A 20,671-nucleotide genomic window follows, 5' to 3' on the forward strand; every position below is an offset into this window, starting at 1 on the left:
TAGTTGCCGCAGGTTGCTGTATATATCCACATGGAAGTCTCTCCTGTCACCTATACTTAAATATAAATGAATCGCCACTGTGCTGCCTAATTATACGTTGGTACCAACGTCTGTTTTGCAGTACAATACCTGCGCTATATGAATAATTATGACGGTTACTTTACCGCTCGTAGTGTTCGCGCTGTAGGGCATGTTTTAAATAAGATTTATTTTTTAATAAATAATTCTGCATGATCTAAGAGCAGCTACAGGTAGAGAGTGCCAACCAGCACATTTCTCTATACAACTTTTTTGACACTTTGGAGTGAGCACCCATTCTATATTTGGGGGAAGTATTGAGACACTCTACATCTCCCATCATGCACACTTGCTTGGCTGCTCTCTAAACTCCCACACAAGTGGAAAAAGCATGCTGGGAGTTGTAGTTTCACAACAGTTGGAGTGCCGAAGGTTGCTGATCCCTGTGTTAAGGTTTACCCCTTTTACTGAGGCAGATGTCGCATATTCATGCTTCGTGGCGCAGGCAGATATTTGCATTACGAAACCCATTTCATGTGCTTTGACTGTGGATTGTCATCAGACTTAACGTGGATTTCTATGCAGAATTTGGGATAAAATCAGCGTCAAATTCAACTTTTTTGAACAATAACCTTTGTCTCCGATTTACGAAAAAGAATAGACTGATGTCCTAAGACTTCTATGTTATTGTAACCAACGCACTTTTTCTCAGTATTGATAAGTTATACCTAGAAAGACTTGTCATGCAATGTTTCTTCTAACCTTCCTTGCCTCTTTCTAGGAGCACTTGAACTTTGTGCTGGAAATTTGTCAGGACGAGCTGTATGTCCTGGACCCAGAGCTGATCATCACTCAGTCTGTGGGCACTTCTCCAGCCATGCCTGACTCCAAGGACCATTCGGCAAGCCCAACAAGTCAACATTTCCAGTTCCCACTACAACCACCATCCACACCCATAGACTCTCCTGCAGTATGGGAGCTTCTGCCGGGATCTGCTTGCCGGGGCAGGGCGTGTAGTGACAGCTCTTTGAACAAAATGGATGTGTCATCTGGACAAAGGTATGTCAAGGATACTGTTGGTTGGCATGATCAATGAAGAACCTCCCAAGGGCCTAGTCAGCATTGTGCTATAATGGCATGCAATCTTATCTGTGTGACCACCATCTGCCCCCTAGTTTTTACTAACCTACATCTGATATATTATCAAATCGTAGATGGAAGAGAGCATGACGGCAGGATCAGACTACACAAGATTTGCTTGTTGTCTGTTGCCAAGGAGACACATAGGTCTGCATTCTAGCTATAAACTTAAAACAACAGGAAATTTTTAAGCAAAACTATTTGCAAAGCTGCTTAATTCTAGATGCTGGATGTACAATTAAATCCACATTGGATTTTTTAAAATAATCCACAACTAAAATTTGGATCCCTGCCATGAGTGGCCACACAAGAGACACATTTCTTACATTGCGACTGCAGAGGACGACCCTAAGACTTATATATTTTCTGCGGCTTTAAGGGGAGAGAGATGGTGAAAGTAACACAAAGTGCAAGCATATACTTGCCCAGACATGACGGACTGGATTACAGTTAACAAGCACCTATGTGCATCTCCCCCGAACCGGTGTATGCCTCCGTGCCCAAATCATAAAAAAAAAGTAAATCCTACAAACGCAATAAAAGTCAATGATAAACCAAGTTCACAGGATTGCATTCAGTCCAGGGGATGGTGCCTTTTACAAACCTAGAAGTGGGACAAAGAATACGGTCAGTGCACAGTACATTCATTTATTGCTTCATTATGGAACCTGTATACATTATGTCCCATTTTCTGGCAATATCTAATCTTATATATATATATATACACCTATATACGGTTGCCATTACAGCTCCCTCAGGGGCTGTCCCATCTTTCTGACCCATCTAATAAAATAACTATACAATCCCCATCTATATTTGTGTCACCGCACAAGTTGCATATTTGTCATTCAGAGGTCGAAGTAAGGTGGCAGTTTTTTTGGCAGACTTGTTGTCACCAAGCTTTCCAAGACTCCAACAGAAAATATGTTAATTTGCTTCTTACAGTAGTTATATCTGTCTCTGTGGAAACTGGGTGACAACCAGTATGTAGTCCAGCTCCCACTGAGGTTGTAATAAAGCTTTCCCAGTAATTGAAAACCTCCCAAGTTGAGCAGATATACGATTCACCATTTTTTTTTTTGTGACCTATGTTTTGGGGAAAACTGTATGAACCTCAAGGTTTGCATCATTCCAGCTTCATCAGGGGTTGTCACCTGGTTGTTCCCAGATTCTCGAATGACAGAATACTTGGTGGCGACCCCTGTAGGAGATTAAAGAGCCATTTTCATATGCTCCAGGTTGGGGTCAGGGGAGGGGGGATTTCCGACGTAGAACCCCCCTGTTTGGGAGAGAGCCTGTCTGTTCTTTGGGCTTAGCGCCTCCATTACCAGCTCTTCAGTGGAACACCACCGATACCAGTACTTGCAGAGTTCCACCTCACATTTTTGACCCATGAATTAACTGAATCCCAGATCAGAACCTCAAATAAACTCAGATCCCAGACTAGACTCCCTAACATGGGAAATAACTTTTTGTGCAGATTTTCATAAATCAATTGTACAAGCGACCACAAGCGAATTGTGTGATATGTTTTATCAGAAATAGTACTGTACTATTGATTATTGTAAAGTTTATCGAAAGCTCAATGACTCTTTAAATGACTCAGACCCAAAAAAGACATCTTAAAGGGGTTCTCTCACATTAGCAAATGGTATTTATCATATAGACAAAGGGAATACAAGGCACTTACTAATGTATTGTGATTGTCCATATTGCTTCCTTTGCTGGCTTCATTCATTTTTCCATCATGTTATACACTGCTCTTTACGACCACCCTGCAAACCAGCAGTGGTGGTCGTGCTTGCACACTATAGGAAAAAAAAACTTTGGTCTCTCTGGTGGCCGGGACTGTGGGAGCGCACGTAGGCAGCTCATATCTGCGCTGCAGCGGTGGCTGTAACCCCTGGATACGAGCAGTGTAATAATGTGATAGAAAAATGAATCAAGCCAGCAAAGGGGGCAATATGAACAATCACAGTACATTAGTAAGTGCCTTGTATTAACTTTTTCTACATCACAAATGCCATTTGCTGAAGTGAGACGACCCCTTTAAATGAATCAGACCCCAGAAAAACAATCTGACTGTAGACCTCTACCATAATCAGACCCCAAACGAGAGTACAGATACTCACAGCTCTGACTCCTGGTGCCACCTGCCAGACTGTGTCCTGATACCGATATAGTTTGCAACAGTGGGCACTGGTGGATGCTGGATGATCGGGTCACAGGGCGGCGCCTAGAGCAGAGGAGGCACAAAGAGTGGTGAGGTACAGCATCCATGCTCACCGCTCCCCAGGCTTAATATCAGTTTGGGGGCTTAGAAGTGGAGGTAGAATGGTCATCCCCCCAAAAAGAAAAATGTGAATTTCAGAATTTTTGTTTAAAAAAACAAGTGCTCATGCCACCTCTGAGCACCGCCCTAGGCCCTGGATCTCCAGTGCTTATGGCAAAATATGAGCCTGGGTGGACCTGACTGACAATGTGTTTTAGAAAATGGCCTCCATATTGGTTGACACTGAGCTTTTCCAGAAACGTATAATACTGTAAAACTTGACAAAATGGGACAACTCAATGACTTTTTGTTATATTTACTGGTAATTTTCTTTTAATTTCCAATGAAATGATCTTTAAATCTCGGTAACGTGTGCTGACCACTTTTCCCCCGGGGATCCCTACAATTACATTATTCTGCTTGTATGTCTCCTAATCCCAGCCCTAAGGATTGTGGCATGTTAAATAACATAGCAGGATTTACAATTGGGAACGGGCCCCGTGTACGGACATGCAAAGTGAACATCTGGTTCTAATAAAAATGTATAAACCAAACTAGGCATCCATCGGATCCATTACACTAGCGAGCCATTAACCTCTCGGGGTGACTGCCCAGCATCTCAGTAGAAATCTACTTAAATGGGACTTTCTTAGTCATCGGCATGCGCAGGAACTTGCAGGAAAAGTTTTTTGTTTGTATGCAGTTCCGTTACACAAATAATTAGCAGACTTTCCTATGGTACAAGAGCGGCTGATTATCGAGAAGTTGAGTCGGTCAGCAGCATCCCTGAATTAGAGCGATGGCTCATCTTCCGCTCCCTCTACACAAATTATTTCAGAATGATATCATAAATAAGTTCTGCACTATGTGAGGATGACAGCCAGTATACCTCCCAGCTTTCCCAAATAACCGGCTGCAAATCTGACTAATTGTGCAGCCATTTGGGAATGGGGGGGATGTTTCACTAGGCGGACCTGTGATGGATCTGTCAGAAGGTCTTCAGGACACCTGATTGCTAAACACATGACGGGGAAGCACATTCCGTAGGAGAGAGGGGAGTAAATGTGGGAGAGGTTGTAACTAAATATATGCCATTTAGGGTCTTTGGGAACCCCTTTTTCCAATATATTAGATAGATTATATAGATTATTGGGTTAAAAGAGTGGAAACGCCCTTCAGGACCCTTATCTGGGAGCTGGAGCCGAGAGAAGTTACAGCAAGCGTCTTTCACTTTGAATCACCAACGCATCCATGATCGACAATCCCTTTAAAAGGATTTCATTTTTCATGTCTCTAGCTCTATTAACAAAAATCCTTAAATTCTGCAGTTTTGACAACTGAGCCTCATAATAGGCCGCCACTTCCTGTTCTGTAGAGATCTCTGCGCAGCAGTCATCTCCTTATCATCGCAGGCAAGATTACAACGGCAGGTACCACCTGGGTGTAGATAACACAGGATCCACTGTTCACAGTTGGCGATGTCACAATGTAATCTATTACTTCTGCGCAGGTCACAACACTTTCCCACAGTACTCAAGCGACCGTTGTTTCTGTCCGCATCCGATACATATTTTTTGGGGGGTCGGATGCGGACCCATTCAATTCAGTGGGGCTGCAAAAGAGGCGGACAGCACACAGATTGCTGTCCACATCTGTGTGTCCGTTCCGCAGCACTTACGAAAAAATAGAACATGTCCCGTTGCTGTCCGTATTACGGACAAGGATAGAACAGTTTTATAGAGAGCAGGATGTTCCGCAAAAACGGTTACGACCGTGTGCATGAGCCCTAAAGGTGATTTCTCTATATACTGTATGAGATGCTGCCCGCTGCAGGTCGTCTGGTAGTACCTTACATGTCTTCATGTATATATTTTAATACATTTTTAATTTGTTTTTAGGAATGGTCATGACATCTCAGATTATAACCCTGGTGAGTGATTAACATCCCCTTATGACGATCGATCTATCCATCTACAATATATATATATTCTTGAGCACTATTACTTTGCATTTTTGTCTATTTTTTTAGATGAAGTTTTATTGGAATCTGCAAAAAACGATGACCTTCAAAAGGTATATGGATGATCTTAAGCGGAGTTATCATGTTAGTATATGGACTCAGGCGAGGGTCGTTGGTTACAGGGGAATGTTCTCCGCACCCTCGCAGTTCATGTGATAGCGGTCTAGGCGCACTGTCATGACCTAGCGGTTCTCACAGCCATCTCTTCCTATTTTGATCTTAGTTCAGAGAAGCACATCGTGCCTGCGGCAACCTGACTCAGAGGGACTTCAATGGCTGCACGCTGTTACATCACGCAGTCAGTGCTGGGAGCAAAGAGATTGTCAGATATATCATTGAGAATGGTGAGTGGCTGAAGAAGACTGGTTTTCTTCCATCGGTGGCCTCTAATACTTCATCTGTGACTCCTCCAACCTTGGCAATGGATGTAAAGTATATATGCACCGATCTGTTGGACAGCCCATCTCTCGCAATAAAGCTGCCCCAAGGATTAGCTAATAACAGCAGTAAATACATAACCTAAAACCGCAGCAATCCCCTAGACAAGCAGCAACTTCAGTATATCTGGAAAAGCCCTTTAAATGGGTTTTCCCATCCTAGTGCTAGGATATGCCATCACTTTATGATTAGTAGTAGTTCGACCTCTAGGACCACCCCCAATCTTGAGCCTGAAGGGGTTGCGGCACTGGTTTAGCTCTGCATCCTCTTCAGTCTTCGGCATCATGCACACGGCTGTATATTTTTTTTTTTCTCTGCATCCGATCCTCCACTGACCCATTCATTTTTAATAAGGCCACCAAAAATTTGGACGGCACACTGTATGCTGTCCACATTCGTATGTCTATTACTGACAAAAATAGGAATTTTGACGATGGGGACTGCAGAAATTGCGGGGTGAACACGGCCGGTATCGGTATTTTGCGGACTTGCTGCAAAATGCATCCGGTCGTCTGCATGGTGTCTTTTCTGGCAGTGTGCGCTGCGAAAACGTGGTCACTAAAAGTGAATGGGGCCACTGTTTCGTTCACAGCTGGGTGGCTGGGGCGCCGCTGTGCAGAGGAAAATGGTGAAAGATCTGCAGCACAGAATCAGAGCAGCGAGGGTCCCCCATCAATCATTAAGTGGTGGTGTATTCTAGTGATATGTACTTACTTTGAGATGGGAATACCACTTAGAGAAATTAGATGTATATGCTACTCCATATTATACACTGCATTACCTGGAAGAGGTTTAAAGTTTCTGGGACCCAGGGGACATGGCTAATTTTGCTGGGTGAATACCTGGACAGCCTTTGCCTGCCAGAGACAGTACTCTCTGCTCTAGGGGGCTCCCAAGCAACAGATCCCTGTGCCCTAACAGTAGTGTCCTTTGTGTGCCCTATATTGATGGGGGGCATCTCCTGATTGGGTAACCCCTTTAATGCCCCTGTTACAAGAAGATAAAATCCCATGGCTTCACTGATCATAATTCTAGTCTGCCTTGTACAGGGGAACTATAGACGACCTTATCTATATAATGTAGGTGCTGTTTAGTTTGTTAATGTACCTCCTGGGGCATCCGCAGGGGCGCTCCTTTATTAGCGGGAGAGATTTAGCGACTGGCGGGTGCAGCTGCCCTACATGAAGGATCAATGCATATTCTGCTAATGTCGGACATGTCTCATGAGCATAGACCGTGCAATCTGCTCATCTACGCTACGTTGTCCCGCAGTCATCAGAAGCGATGAACCTGGTTTAGGCTACTTTCATACTAGCAGTTAAGTTTTCTGGTAGTGAGATCCGTCATAGGGGCTCAATACCGGATAAAAACGCTTCAGTTTCGTCCCCATTCATCGTCAATGGGGACAGAACTGAACTGAACGGAGTGCTCCAAAATGCATTCCGTTCCGTTTGGTTGCGTTCCCAGACCGGAGAGAAAACCGCAACATGTTGTAGTTTGCTTTCTGTCCTGGGATGCAGAGCAAGACTGATCCGGCATGACCCCCAATGCAAGTCAATGGGACGGATCTGTTTTCTCTGACACAATAGAAACCGGATCCACCCCCCATTGACTTTTAATGGTGTTCATGACGGATCCGTCTTGGCCATGTTAAAGATAATACAACCAGATCTGTTCATAACAGATGCAGATCGTTGTATTATCCGTAACTGAAGCATTTTTGCTGAACCCTGCCCGATCCAGCAAAAACGCTAGTGTGAAAGTAGCTAAGGTGTAAAAATTGAGTAAGACAGCAAGGAATCTGTCTCACATTTACAGTCGGTGGTGGATGTGCCGAAGTTATGTAAAGGCCGGCGCCTCTACATAACTTCGGCGATCCAACGCAGAGCGCTGGAACGCCGGTCTTGATAAATGTGCCCCTATGTCTTTCCATTCATGTCTCTTCGTTACCCTCGCTGTAATACTACTCAGACCTCATGCAGTTGTCTTCTGCCACGGCATCACTTTTCCTGATGATCACTTTTTTTTTTCTCCCCTTGTCAAGCTCCATCTGAGATCCTGGATGTTGCTGAGCTGAAGAAGTAAGTTTCACATGTGAACGCCTGCCAAGACTCATCATGTGGTTGAGGTGCTGAGTCATGAGTGTTAAAGAGGCATTAATGTCAAAAATGACTCAGAAGAGGAATGTTACTTAGAAAAATGCAATAATTGCCTCAAGAAAAAAAAAGTGGTCTCCACGGAGGTCTTTGCCGCTGCTCCTTAGATGATATGCTCCCATTGCGTGCAAACAATAGGACAGGTCACATTTGCAGAAAATATACCTTTTCAGGGCCCATTCACACGACTGTATTTTTCTTTCCGCATCCGTTCTGCATTTTTGTGGATCAGATGCAGACCCATTCGTTTCTATTGGACCGCAAACTCCATGGATGGCACACCATGTGCTGTCCGCTTCTCTATATCCGTGCCATATGTCCACATAAAAGATAGAGCATGTCCTATACTTGTTGTCCGTGGCCGCATTCAAGTCTATCGTTCCACAAAAATGCGGATTGAACACGCAATGTGTTCCGTATGCAATCCATATTTTGCGGATCCGCGTCCTCAAACTTTAATGCCCTGTCATGTCACCTTTGAATCTTTATTAAAATGATACCTTCCGTTTTATTGCGGATCTACAAAATACAGGAGACATAAGGAAACATCCTTTTCAGTTTTTTTGCTGACATGCGGAAGATTTTGCTGAACAACTGATCCAGATATTTGCAGACCACTAATAACATACGACACTTCAAAAAGTTACAAGTGACCTCAACCACAAGTGGTGCTAATGCAATAAGTTGGGGAAAAATTGGATGGAGCTATGGTGCCCTAGATTTAAAGGGCTTCTTCCATGATGAGCATTGATCCTCATCAGTCACCAGCATGGGTGTCCCAAATCGCCCCTCTCAATTCCTCCTCACTGCATGATCACAGGGAAGAGGGGTTTACATGGAGCAGCGGTGGAGCATGTAACCTGCCGCTCCATTCAATGTCTTGGGGACTGACGGAGCCAAGCCTTGTACTCCAGTATCAGGATTTTAAATATTGATGACTATCAATATCCAATCAGTGGGGGTCTGACACACCACACGCCTGTAGATCAGTGACGAAACAGCACAGCTCCCTCCCTTGTGTAAGGCTAGGTCTACACGATGACATTTGTCGCGCGACATTTCGTCACAACCATGTTGCGTGACAATTTTTATAATGGTAGTCTATACTGCGACTTGACATTTGCAAAAAACACCTTCAAGATGGATTTTTCTGCGACTGTCGCAGCGCGACACCGTAGACTACCATTATAAAAATTGTGGCGCGACACATGTTGCAGTGTAGTTGTGCCCTATGTGTTGCGCAACACATGTCGTCGTGTAGACCTAGCCTAAAGGAGAGAGATGGTAAAGTGCAGCATTGCACCTGATCGCTTAACTGCATCACTGCTCCAATTACCAGCTCTATCCACCAGACAGAGCGGTGTAGTTCTGGTGCCCAGCCTAACCCTGCAACAGGGGTGTAGGGTGTCAGACCCCCACTGATCATATATTGATGGCCTATCCTGGACTACCCCTTTAACTGCTCAGCAAATTCTGCCTTTAGATTTACCATCCTTGTAAGTGTAATTGTACCACTAGTCTTCACTTCTTCCTCTGACGTTACTTAGTCTTTAGTGAACTTGCTTTACACAAAGTAAATATTTAAAGGAGCCAAAAACAAATACAGAATTTTTTTTTTTATCTCTTGCGAGATATTGACCAGCACAATTGAGGCCAGTAGTTCCATGGTAACAGTGAGTGGGAGCATGCTGTACATTCAGGGGATGTGTCCTAGTGTAGAGTTGTCCATAGCTTCTGATAATCCTGGATGGATAATTACCAGGCACGGTTAAAGTTTTGACGTGACTAAACCTTATCCTTCTTGTCTTTCAGCGGGGAGACCGTGCTGCACCTTGCGGCTTCTCTACGTCAGCGCACCATCTGTCATTACATAGTGGAGGCAGGGGCATCGCTCATGAAAACAGATTTGCAGGTAATGGTTAAAGTACACAGGTGTGGCTTTACTGTGGAATTTTTGAAGTCGAGAACTGAAGGCAAAAAACATGAACATTGAGGGTTGTTTTTTTTTTTTGTGGTTAGAGTGAATAGGTTAACAAATTTTATTTCCCAAGATTTCCTGAGCGTTTTAACAGGGGTCGTCCCCCATGGACAGACCAATTGTGTTAGACAATAAGCGCATAACGTGGTTTCCTGCAACGATTAGCGTTAAAGGGGTTGTCCGAGTTATGAAAAAATATATATAGCACTGTAAATCTGATGGGCAGCAATATATAACTGAGCTAAGCAAGTTTTAGTTTAAAAAAAAAAATATATTTCCTCTTTGTTTACCTTCAATAACAACAATCTCTGCCCCTCCCCCCGCTCTGCAAAGGGAGTGAATATAAGTGCTGCCCTGAGTGACATGTCTGCCTGCTGGGAGACTCTGCAGCATGTTGTATGTGTAGAACTACAAGTCCCAGTTGTACAATGACACTGCTGATGCACACAGGATTTTCCCCCTAGCTGTTCTTGTACAGAACTCCTCTAGTCTGTGAGCTCCTGTGCCCAGCATTTGTCTCCTCACTGCCTGCAGCTACTCAGTAAAGCCTTCAGCCCTGAGTCTGTGCAGCTGAAGGGGTTAAGAATCCAGGGAGAGAGCAGACAGAAGCAGATGGCAGTGAAGGGGAAGGGGGGGCGCTTGGCCAGCACAGTGACTCGTGTACAGACACACATCTGCTCTTTCAGGCTTGTGCAGGATTCATTATGAGAGCAGGGAGAGAAGCTGACATCACAGGTCATGTGACCCTCAGTGAAATTTGAGAAAGGAGCAACTACAGATGCAGTAAGTGCATGGCAAAGCTGTTACATTTGATTAGTTAGTAACACACACAGAACAAGAAAATAACTCGGACAACCTCTTTAATGTGTAGGGGAATAAAGTTTTTAACTCTGTAGCACCACCACAGGTGAATAGGAGCATTACATAGCCCCTTTGAAGTCAGCGTAATCCATAGCCATGCCGTGTCCTTTAGATGGATTTTTTTTTTTGTAGCCACACTTCTGGCTGATAAATGAGGCTCACTCTTAGGGTATTTTATATTGGCTTACCAAACCACACACCTTTAAAGGGCCTCCCTGGGATTTTTATATTGATGGACCTATCCTTAGGATAGGTTATCAATATCTGATTGGTGGGGGTCTGACTCCCTGCAGCCCCGCTAATCAACTGTTACACACGACTGCGGCATGCCTGTGAGCTCTACAGCCTCTCACAGCTCACCAAGCACAGCGCCGTATATTGTATAGTGGCTGTGCTTGGTATTGCAGCTCAGGCCCATTCAATGGGTATGTGACTGATGTACGCTGACATCACTGGCCTAAGAGGAGGCCGCGGCACTTATGTAGCGCTGTGGTCTGTTCAAAAAAATGATTGACGGGGGTGCCGGGAGTCGGACCCCCACTGAATTAATATTGATGACTTACCCTGAGGGTAGGCCATCAGTATTGAAATCCTGGACAACCCCTTTAAAGGGGTTTTCCAGCCTGCAACATATTTATCTACGATCCACTGTATGAATGCTAAATTGGGTGGGGTTGGATCACTGGGACTTCAACTGATCACTAGAGGGTGGTCGAGCATGTATCCTGTTTCGGTGGAATGGTGGTCGAGCATGTACCCTGCCGCTCCATTCAAAATCTATGACTACCAATGATCTAGTAATTATCATCTATAAAGTAGATAAATGCTTCAGATTGGAATCCCCCTTTAAGTCATCAGGATTGCAGAGTGTAATAATTTCTTAAATTTTTTGGTAAATCGTCTGATTCTGCAAGAGAACAAAAATCAAAAAAGAGAATCGGACCCTTACTGTGGCAGGGGCCTCATCATTGTATAAGGGGTCTGTGAACCCCGGATCATAGGCATTGATGGCTCATCTCAGCATGTACAGTCGGCTTTACCTTTTAACTCCTTTCTTTTCTAGTTTTGTCTATGATATTTTTTTTGTCTGTTCTTGCATCGAGCCGGAATGTTCCTAGACAAAGTAGACATGGCTGGATAGATCAGGGTTAGTTATATGACTCATTCCAGATACCATGAATACACAGGTGTATGTACTCCGGTGCCTATTCTACTCCGCTTTACATACTGGCTGCTGGTCCATAATGATTTCAGTGGTACCCCCTCTGCTTTATTTTTACCCCCCCCTGCACTTCCCCACCATTCCTTCCTTGCCCCCACTAGAACTCTGGCAGCTGCAGATACAGAGGCGATTGGTAGGAATGCCAGGGGTGTAAAGCAGACGAGGAGGGGGGCAGAAGAGAACGGGAATTGTTAGCAGAGGGGTTAAGACAGAAGCTGAGGAATTCCAGACAGCTGCCGGCAGCCATAACCCCCCCCCCCCCCCCTATCCTCTCAAATTGCCCCCCACCCTGCAGCTGCAGGTTTAATGTGCATTCCTTATACAGGCTGGTACTGAGACCGCTTCTCTAATGATGGGTCAGTAAGACCTACTTACTGCCTTCTCTTGCAGGATCCTGCTTTAATATCTCCTGGCACCATTTTGTTAGTAATGGTATACCCCGGGCCAATATATTTTTGTACTTTAGTAAAGCCGAGATTTAAAGCCTCTGCCTAGATCGTCGTGTGTAAAGAGACCATTAGCCATATTCTTATCAGTTTGAGAAGAATTGAGCTATAATGAGTGTTTATGAAGTCAGGACATCAGCGAAAAGAGCTACACATGAGCCCGTCAGATGATGGGATTCAAAGAAAACAGACCGTGACAGCTTGCAGACTGATTGATTATTAATCTTTGTATCTCAGTAATGGCTTAAAGGGGTCTTCTCTCACTTTAGCAAATGACATGTATTATGTAGAGAAAGTTAATACAAGCCACTTACTAATGTATTGTGATTGTCCATATTGCTTCCTTTGCTGGCAGGATTCATTTTTCTATCATATTATACACTGCTTGTTTCCATGGTTACGACCAACCTGCATACCATCAGTAGTGGTCGTGCTTGCACACTATAGGAAAAAGCACTAGCCTATGTACGTACGATCCCATAGCTCGGGCCAGAAGAAAGGCCAGCGCTTTTTCCTATATTGTGCAAGCATGACTACCACTGCTGGATTGCAGGGCGGTCGTAACCATGGAAACACGCAGTGTAGAATGTGATGAAAAAATGAATTTTGCAAGCAAAGGAAGCAAAATGGACAATCACAATGCATTAGTAAGTGCCTTGTAGTGACCTTCTCTACGTGATAAATGCCACTTGATGAAGTGAGACAGCCCTTTAACTTTTTTAATAAAGACCAATTGAAAAAAAGATTTTTAGCCCAAAATGAGTAAAAAGCAATAATAATAAAAAAAATTATAATATCCTGGGTGTTCGTAGACTTTAAGGTCCAAACAGGGCATCTCAGTACCCAATGCTAGGGATATAATAATTGTCATTATAACATAATCCTCCATCTGTACTGATGAGTGGCAAGAACTCTGAAAAAGCTGTGTACAGATGGTCTCTGGTTTGACTAATATGATCTAATTTGCAAGTTTCCCATGGCACATTGCCTGAAAAATAAGTCTTCATACAACGCTGTATGTCCAATGACAAAAAGTATAACCCCAGAGCTGCATCTCACCAGTACCCTGCTCCATACTGATGAGGGGCATGCAGCCAAACAGTGCTGCCTACAAATGGGTGTTTCTTTTTTGGCTTGTATGAATTAAAGGGGTTGTCCAGGTTCAGAGCTGAACCTGGACAGCCCTCCATTTTCACCCCAGCATCCCCCCTGACATGAGCATCGGAGCAGTTCATGCTCCGATGCTCTCCTTTGCCCTGCGCTAAATCGCGCAGGGCAAAGGCATTTTTCAGAGTTTCGGTGACGTACCGGGCTCTCCATGGGGCTGACAGGAACCCCGGTGACGTCACCGGCACTGATGGGCGGGATTTGGCTCTGCCCTAGCCAGTAAAACGGCTAGGGCAGAGCTAAAGCCCGCCCCTCAGAGCCGGTGACGTCACCGAACACACTGCTGGGCGGAAGTTACCGCCCGGCAGTGTGTTATTAAAAACAAAAGAGCCCGTGCCCTGCGCGATCTAGCGCAGGGCACTGGAGCACATCGGAGCATGAGATGCTCCGATGCTAGGCTCAGGGGGGCTGCCGGGGTGAAAATAAGGGTATGTCCGGGTTCAGCTCTGAACCCGGACAACCCCTTTAACTTGCATACTTTTTCCATGGGACACTACATGAAAATAAATAAGTCTCCTTCCTCTTTTGGGTCACTTCGATGAGTACCCCTTGATGTCAGTCCATCTTACGTACATAATGTCTGTGCACATTAATTTAATATTTCTTTATCCGCTGCAGAGCAACAAATACTTTTAGAGTCGCAGCCACCACTAGAGGGAGCCTAGGAGCGCACTGTATTCTCATTGCGTTCAATGTATAAACCGTATGCCGTAAGCTCCCTCTAGTGGTGGCTGCAGGAAGCCAGAACAATATCTTTTAAATCCAGCTTTTCAGGGGAATTCGACTTCTGTACCAAATAAATGGTGCTTCAACTATACAGTGAAAAGATTACAGGGGTATTCCCAGCTCAGACACCTCTGGGACCCGCACCTATCTCATAATCTGGGCAGGTGGGAGCACCTTTTCTATAGAGCAACCGAAAATAGCCGAGCACTGACTCGGCTATTTCCGTTGGCCCCATTGATATGAGCGGAAGCGGGGGCCGCACGAGCTCGGTGCGCTCCCATTCATTTCTTTGGGGCAGACAGAAATAGCCGAGCCAACGCTTGGCTATTTTCGGCAGCCGCATAGAAATGAATGGAGAGTGGCTGCACATGCGTGGTGCACCCTCCTTCACTTTGCCGGCTCAGTTTACGATATAGGTGCGGGACCCAGAGAATGGGGGCATATCCTAGTAATATGCCCTCGTTGTCTGAGATGATACAAACCCTTTAAGGTTGAAAAGGTTGGGTTTTCGCGTAATGAGACTAAAGTTTCTGTCATTTATTAGGATACTTAACTCAGCACCAGGACTCCCCTCACACACCTCAGACCAACCCTGTAACGTCCAAAGTACTGCCGAGATCTGCCGTCCTATCTTTCCACATATACACACCCTAGATTCTGCACCTTAACGCCTTCCCCCATGTTTCCCCTTCTGTTCCTGGTAATGGAATGACTCATTTACTGTGAGTAATATCAGGATGAGTGCAAACAAGACAAAGAGCGGTCTGCCAGAATCAGAAGGGGGAGCACCTTAAGACATCTTGGCACAGCGGTTATTGCCTGCAGTGACACTGAACAGCTCTTGACCGTCTTGTCACCTTTGTTAGGCTACTTTCACACTGGCGTCTCTGGGTCCTCTTGTGAGATCCGTTTCAGGGCTCTCACAAGCGGCCCAAAACGGATCCGTTCAGAATGCATCAATTTGGCTGCATTTGGTGTCCGTTACGTTGCAGCGTTTTGGTGACCGTCTGACTATGCGGAGACTATGCGCATCCGTCTATACTTGCAATGTAAGTGAATGGGGACGGATCCGTTTTTCACTGACACAATATGGTGCAATAGAAAACTGATCCGTCCCTCATTGACTTTCAATGTAAGTCAAGACGAATCCGTTTTGACTTAGACTTTTTTTTTTTATAAATAATGCAATCGCTTCTGTTATTAACGGATACAAGCGTTTGCATTATTCTTGCGCATCCGTCTGTGCAGATACAAGACGGATCCGCACAAAACGCGAGTGTGAAAGTAGCCTTAGTCTTAGCTATTCAGTGTCCTTACTGCTTGTCCTTCTGGTGTGCAGATACTTAGCAGAAAATATGTGGGAATCACACAAACATCAATTACTTGTTATTTCTGGAACTGCTCGGCATAAGAGACTTGAAAATGAAGCGGAGTTAACGGGGACTCAGAATTCCCATAGAAATGAATGGAGCGGCCGCTCCGTTCATTTCAGGGGGTATGGGCCCCCATTCTCGTGATCAGTGGGGGTGGATAGGGTTTAACTTAAAACAATCGGAATACCCCTTTAATGCCTAGAGTAGGGCATTATGGGTTTGTACACCCCTTCCATCCAAAATGTGGGGTCATGCTCCTTCCGTTACTACCAGGTCAATCCATTATAGTCTCTTGTGTGTATATAGAGCTCCAGTGGGGACAATGAGTGAGGTGAGTACTGATACTACTATAGCGTGCAGTTCACCACAGTATCTACAGTCTATGGTTCCATAGGCCACAACTTCAGCAACCTCAGACCACGTGCTATATTAACACACAATTTTCAGCGTCTAACCAAAATTTTTTGCTCTGGGAGGCTTGATCTTAGGGCGGTCATAACTCCCATCATCCCTGGCCAGCAGGGCCTGCTACTCCGATTTCCTAGATCTAGAGTGAGTAGATGATGAAGGTGTAGAGACCTCTCTAGCTGGGAGTCCCGATCTCCGGGCTTTTTTGACTCCTATTCCCCTCCTTCCTCCCGGTCAGTGACCCACTTCTCTGGCATTCTTAGATTCTACAGTGTCTTCGGAAAGTCTTCAGGCCCCTTCATTTTTTTCACAATTTATTTATGTGCTAAAATAAAAAAATATCAAAGTTTTCCTCTATCAACCTGCACTCAATCCCCCTTAATCAAATAATGAAAACAGAATTTTAGAAATGTTTGTAAATTTATTAAAAATGAAAACCTAAAATTTTGCATGGACATAACCATTCAGACCCTTTGCTATGAGATTTGACATTTATCTATGGGGCCTCCCATTTCTCTTGATTATCTTTGAGATGTTTCTACAACTTGATTGGAGATGCCTGAGGTAAATTCCGTTAATCGGACATGATTTGGAAAGACACAGCCCTGTCTATATAAGGTTTGTCAGCTGACAATGCATACCAGAGCAAAAAACAAGCCACGAGGAGAAAATAACTGCCTGTAGAACTCAGAGACAGGATTGTGAATGGATTTTGTGGTGGCAGAGATCTGAAGAAGGGTACAAAAATATTTCTGCTGCACTGAAAGTTACCAAGAGCACAGTGATTTATATAATTCTGGAAGAAGTTTGGCACAACCAGGACTCTTCCTAAAGTTGGCCTGCCCCACCAAACTACGTTATCGGTGGGGAGAAGGACCTTTGTAAGAGAGTTGACCAAGAACCCAATGGTCACTCTGGCCAAGCTCCAAAGATCTTGTGTGCAGATGCAAGAAACTTCCAGAATGTCAACAATCACCCCTTCATGGCAGAGTGGCCAGAAAGAAGCCTCTCCTCAGTAAAAGACACATGAAAGCTGCCTGGAGTTTGCAACAAAAAAAAAAGCACCTAAAGGGCTTTGTGAGAAACAAGAGTCTCTGATCTGATGAAACCAAGATTGAACTTTTTGGCCTCAACTCTAAGTGTCATGTCTGGAGAAATCCAGGCACTGCTCATCACCTGCCCACTACATCCCTATAGTGAAGCAAATGGAGCAAAGTGCAGAGATATTCTTAATGAAAACCTGCTCCAGAGCGCTGCAGACCTCAAACTAGGCCGAAGGTTCACCTTCCAACAAGATAATGACCGCAAGCACACAGGCAAGACAACACAGGAGTGGCTTAGGGACAACTCTGTGTATGTCCTTCAGTGGCCCAGCACGAGACCTGACTTGAATCCAATTAAACATCTCTGGAGAGACCTGAAATGGCTGTCCACCCCATCCAACCTGAAAGAGCTTGAAAGGATCTGCAGAGAAGAATTTGCAGAAAATCCCTAGACTGGAGGCTGCAATCACTGCCAAATGAGCTTCAACTAAGTCATTAGTAAAGTGTCTGAATATTTATGTCCTAAATAAAGGGTCTGAATACCTGCGTCAATGCAAGATTAAAATTTTCCTTTTCTAAATTATGTTCTAACTTTCTCATTATGGGGCATTGAGTGCAGAATGATTGGGGGGGACCTGACTCTTTATTATTATTATTTTAGCACAGAGCCACAACATAACAAAATGTGGAAAAAAGTGAGAGAGTCTAAAGACTTTCCGAATGCTCTGAAGAGTGTGAAGAGGGTGGCGATTTATAGACCCCTCCACCAGTGAGACCCAATCTCTCTGCCTTTGTGACTCCCAATCTCCCATGCAACCGGGACCCACCCCTCAAGCTTCACTAGATCCAGAGGGAGTAGAGAACAGGGATGTGGAAACCTCCCTCTCCGGGAGGATGAATTTCGAGCACTAAAGCCAGCCGGTCCTCCTGTATTGTGTAGTAGACCTCACGCTATAGTGTAAATATGCCGGTAGACCGCACTGTATAGTATCATCCATCAATCTGTACTGTGCTATGGAATATGTTGGCGCCATCTTGTAGAAAACACATAAACACCTATATAAAAGTATAAATAACTGCATCTCTGTTTTTCAGGGAGACACTCCAAAAAATCGGGCTGAGAAAGCGAAGGACTCGGAGCTTGCTGCATATCTGGAGAATAGACAGCACTATCAAATGATTCAGAGAGAAGATCAGGAAACAGCCGTGTAACAAGAGGCCTCTTACCCAGAAAGACTCGCTTCTTTATACAAAAAACTAAAATTCCTTATCCCCGGTTCTGGGGGAGGAAATTAACCTTTCCCATCCCCCTCTATCTTTCAAGAAGCCTTACTGTACATCTCGAAGCCCTGCCATTTGTCCTGGGCAAGAACCACTAGCTTCCTATCAACAGATACTCCCAACGTGCCAGTGTTTCTTATGTGGAAACCTGTGAACCTTGACTACCTGTTTATAAGAACGTTCTCCTGACCGAGGAAGTGCGCAAGCTGTGGACAATCTACAGAGACTATGGCTCTAGGACTAACTAAAGTAATTCCACCTATTCTTGATATGCTTCCATCCTAGAAACGTCCTCCTTTAGTGACCTACTCACTGTGTTTAGCTCCCAATTTAGCGCCCTTTTGGTATTCACATGTGCCAGGCTATTTAGGGCCCATGGCTCCTGGTCATTTCTGAAGACGTAAGACTTCACCTCGTACGTACTCTTACTTCTTCTCGGATCCCATAGGGCACACGACGGCCCTGATCTTGCACATATGGTCTCTATAACTGGGGCTAGTTTACATGCGTTTTTGTTGTTCACCTCTCCAGTGATGGCTCTGATCACTTCTCTTTTGTGTAAAGATGTATCTGTTGTTTTTATGACTTTCTTGTTATTGTTTAGATTTTTTTATTTTTATTCCTTAATAGTCGTGTGCTGTGTAGATATAGAGACCTGCAGAAGTGTATGTACATGTAGTCGAACAGACCCTCTACACGCAGATACTGTCTTATTTATCGATCCAGTATCACTAGACCTGTGAATTAGAGCAGGATGATTTTTTGTTTTTTAGCTTTTATTTTTTTTTGTACATAAAATGTGTGACTCATTCATGTCCAGGGTGTTATTCAAGTGTTTACACTGGATCGTAACGCCATCGTGGTGAAGCCATTGCTAGGTGTAAACCGTAACCTGTCAGTATAGCCCCATTGACCCTGGTTCATTTCATCCATCTTGCTTACGGCAGCCATTTTGAATCCGTTGGGCGGTCGCTGTGCTGAAGAGGTCTTCTGATGTGCACTTGGTGTTAAATCGGGGTGCCAGAAACTGTACCATTGTGTAGCCTCGGCCTACCAGTGACTGATTTGGCTGTCTTTGATACATGTGGGTTCACCATAAGGCTAGCGCAGCAGCCATGTTGTCATTTCTCTTGCCGAAACACCTTTGGTGTAATTTTTTTTAGTTGTTTTATTTAACTTATTGCCTATTTTTCTTATCCATGTTCTACTTTTTCATTTTATAGTAAGATTAGAGCAAAGTCTCTGACCAAGGAATGACACGTGTAAGACCAGAACAGTAGCCATTTTATTGACTTCTTTTAATCTACACAAAACACCGTAGCTTGACAATCAAAGATTAATTTTAAGGTTGTGCGGTGAGTTGCCTTTTGCCCTAGATCTCTATTGTCACAAATGGATCTATATATACAAACCGGAATTGCATGCTCCATCCTCAGCACTTTACTGTTGCAAAGGATTGGTAAAAATTAAAAACTTTGCAGATTGCCAGGGGTTAATAAGCAATATGTCTGCCATATGCAGAATTAAGTGCATTGAAACCTGAATGTTTAATGTCTAATGAGCAGGAAATCAGACGCCGGTCACACGATTGCCTACCGCTGGGCACGACTTAACCCGCCATTTGTGCGTTCAGACCCGAAACGCTCTCTTTTTTTTTTGTGGTAGTTTGAGTGTTTTTCTTTTTTTTGTAATTTTTGTGTTTTTTTGTGAGGACACTACAACCCTCCTGGTAGAGCAGGAAGGGAGAAACATCTAGATGGGTCTTAAAACCAGTGCAAAGAGGTAGCGTTGCCCTTAGCAACCCACTGGATCCCAGTTGCCATTTTTATAGAACATAGAATCCGCTGAGACTGTCCCTAATTTTCAGAGAAAGTCCCTGCAAATATGGGCTGTCCAGGGCTGAAAATGGGTGTGGTTGATGTAAGCCCTGCCCACAAATTGAGGGCATCTCGCAGTCGTTCAGTGGTCAAAATGTAGGCCTCGTGTGTAAAAACCCAGTGCAGTCGCTAAGGAAAGACTTGACAATAGCAACCAATCAAATTACAGCTTTCATTTAAACAGCGCAGGATTGATGGTAAAAGAGGAGATCTGATTGGCTGCTTTGGGCAACTGCTCTACCTCC

At 44.4% G+C, this 20,671-nt stretch overlaps 1 protein-coding gene across 7 annotated transcripts in view; it reads left to right on the forward strand.

Annotated features, from left to right (window-relative positions):
- Positions 1-20,235, forward strand: part of DGKZ (diacylglycerol kinase zeta) — a 181,889-nt gene extending 161,654 nt beyond the window's left edge. For all 7 annotated transcript variants that reach the window (XM_044269558.1, XM_044269560.1, XM_044269561.1 and 4 more), the window contains 7 exons: positions 800-1,077; positions 5,329-5,360; positions 5,460-5,503; positions 5,674-5,794; positions 7,933-7,969; positions 9,857-9,956; positions 18,364-20,235. In XM_044269558.1, coding sequence (XP_044125493.1) covers positions 800-1,077; positions 5,329-5,360; positions 5,460-5,503; positions 5,674-5,794; positions 7,933-7,969; positions 9,857-9,956; positions 18,364-18,480 — 729 coding nt within the window. In that variant the 3' untranslated portion in view covers positions 18,481-20,235. The remainder of the gene's footprint in view (positions 1-799; positions 1,078-5,328; positions 5,361-5,459; positions 5,504-5,673; positions 5,795-7,932; positions 7,970-9,856; positions 9,957-18,363) is intronic.
- The last annotated feature ends 436 nt before the right edge of the window (positions 20,236-20,671 follow it).

The sequence above is a fragment of the Bufo gargarizans genome, chromosome 10 (genome assembly GCF_014858855.1).
Source record: "Bufo gargarizans isolate SCDJY-AF-19 chromosome 10, ASM1485885v1, whole genome shotgun sequence".
Classification (NCBI taxonomy): Eukaryota; Metazoa; Chordata; class Amphibia; order Anura; family Bufonidae; genus Bufo; species Bufo gargarizans.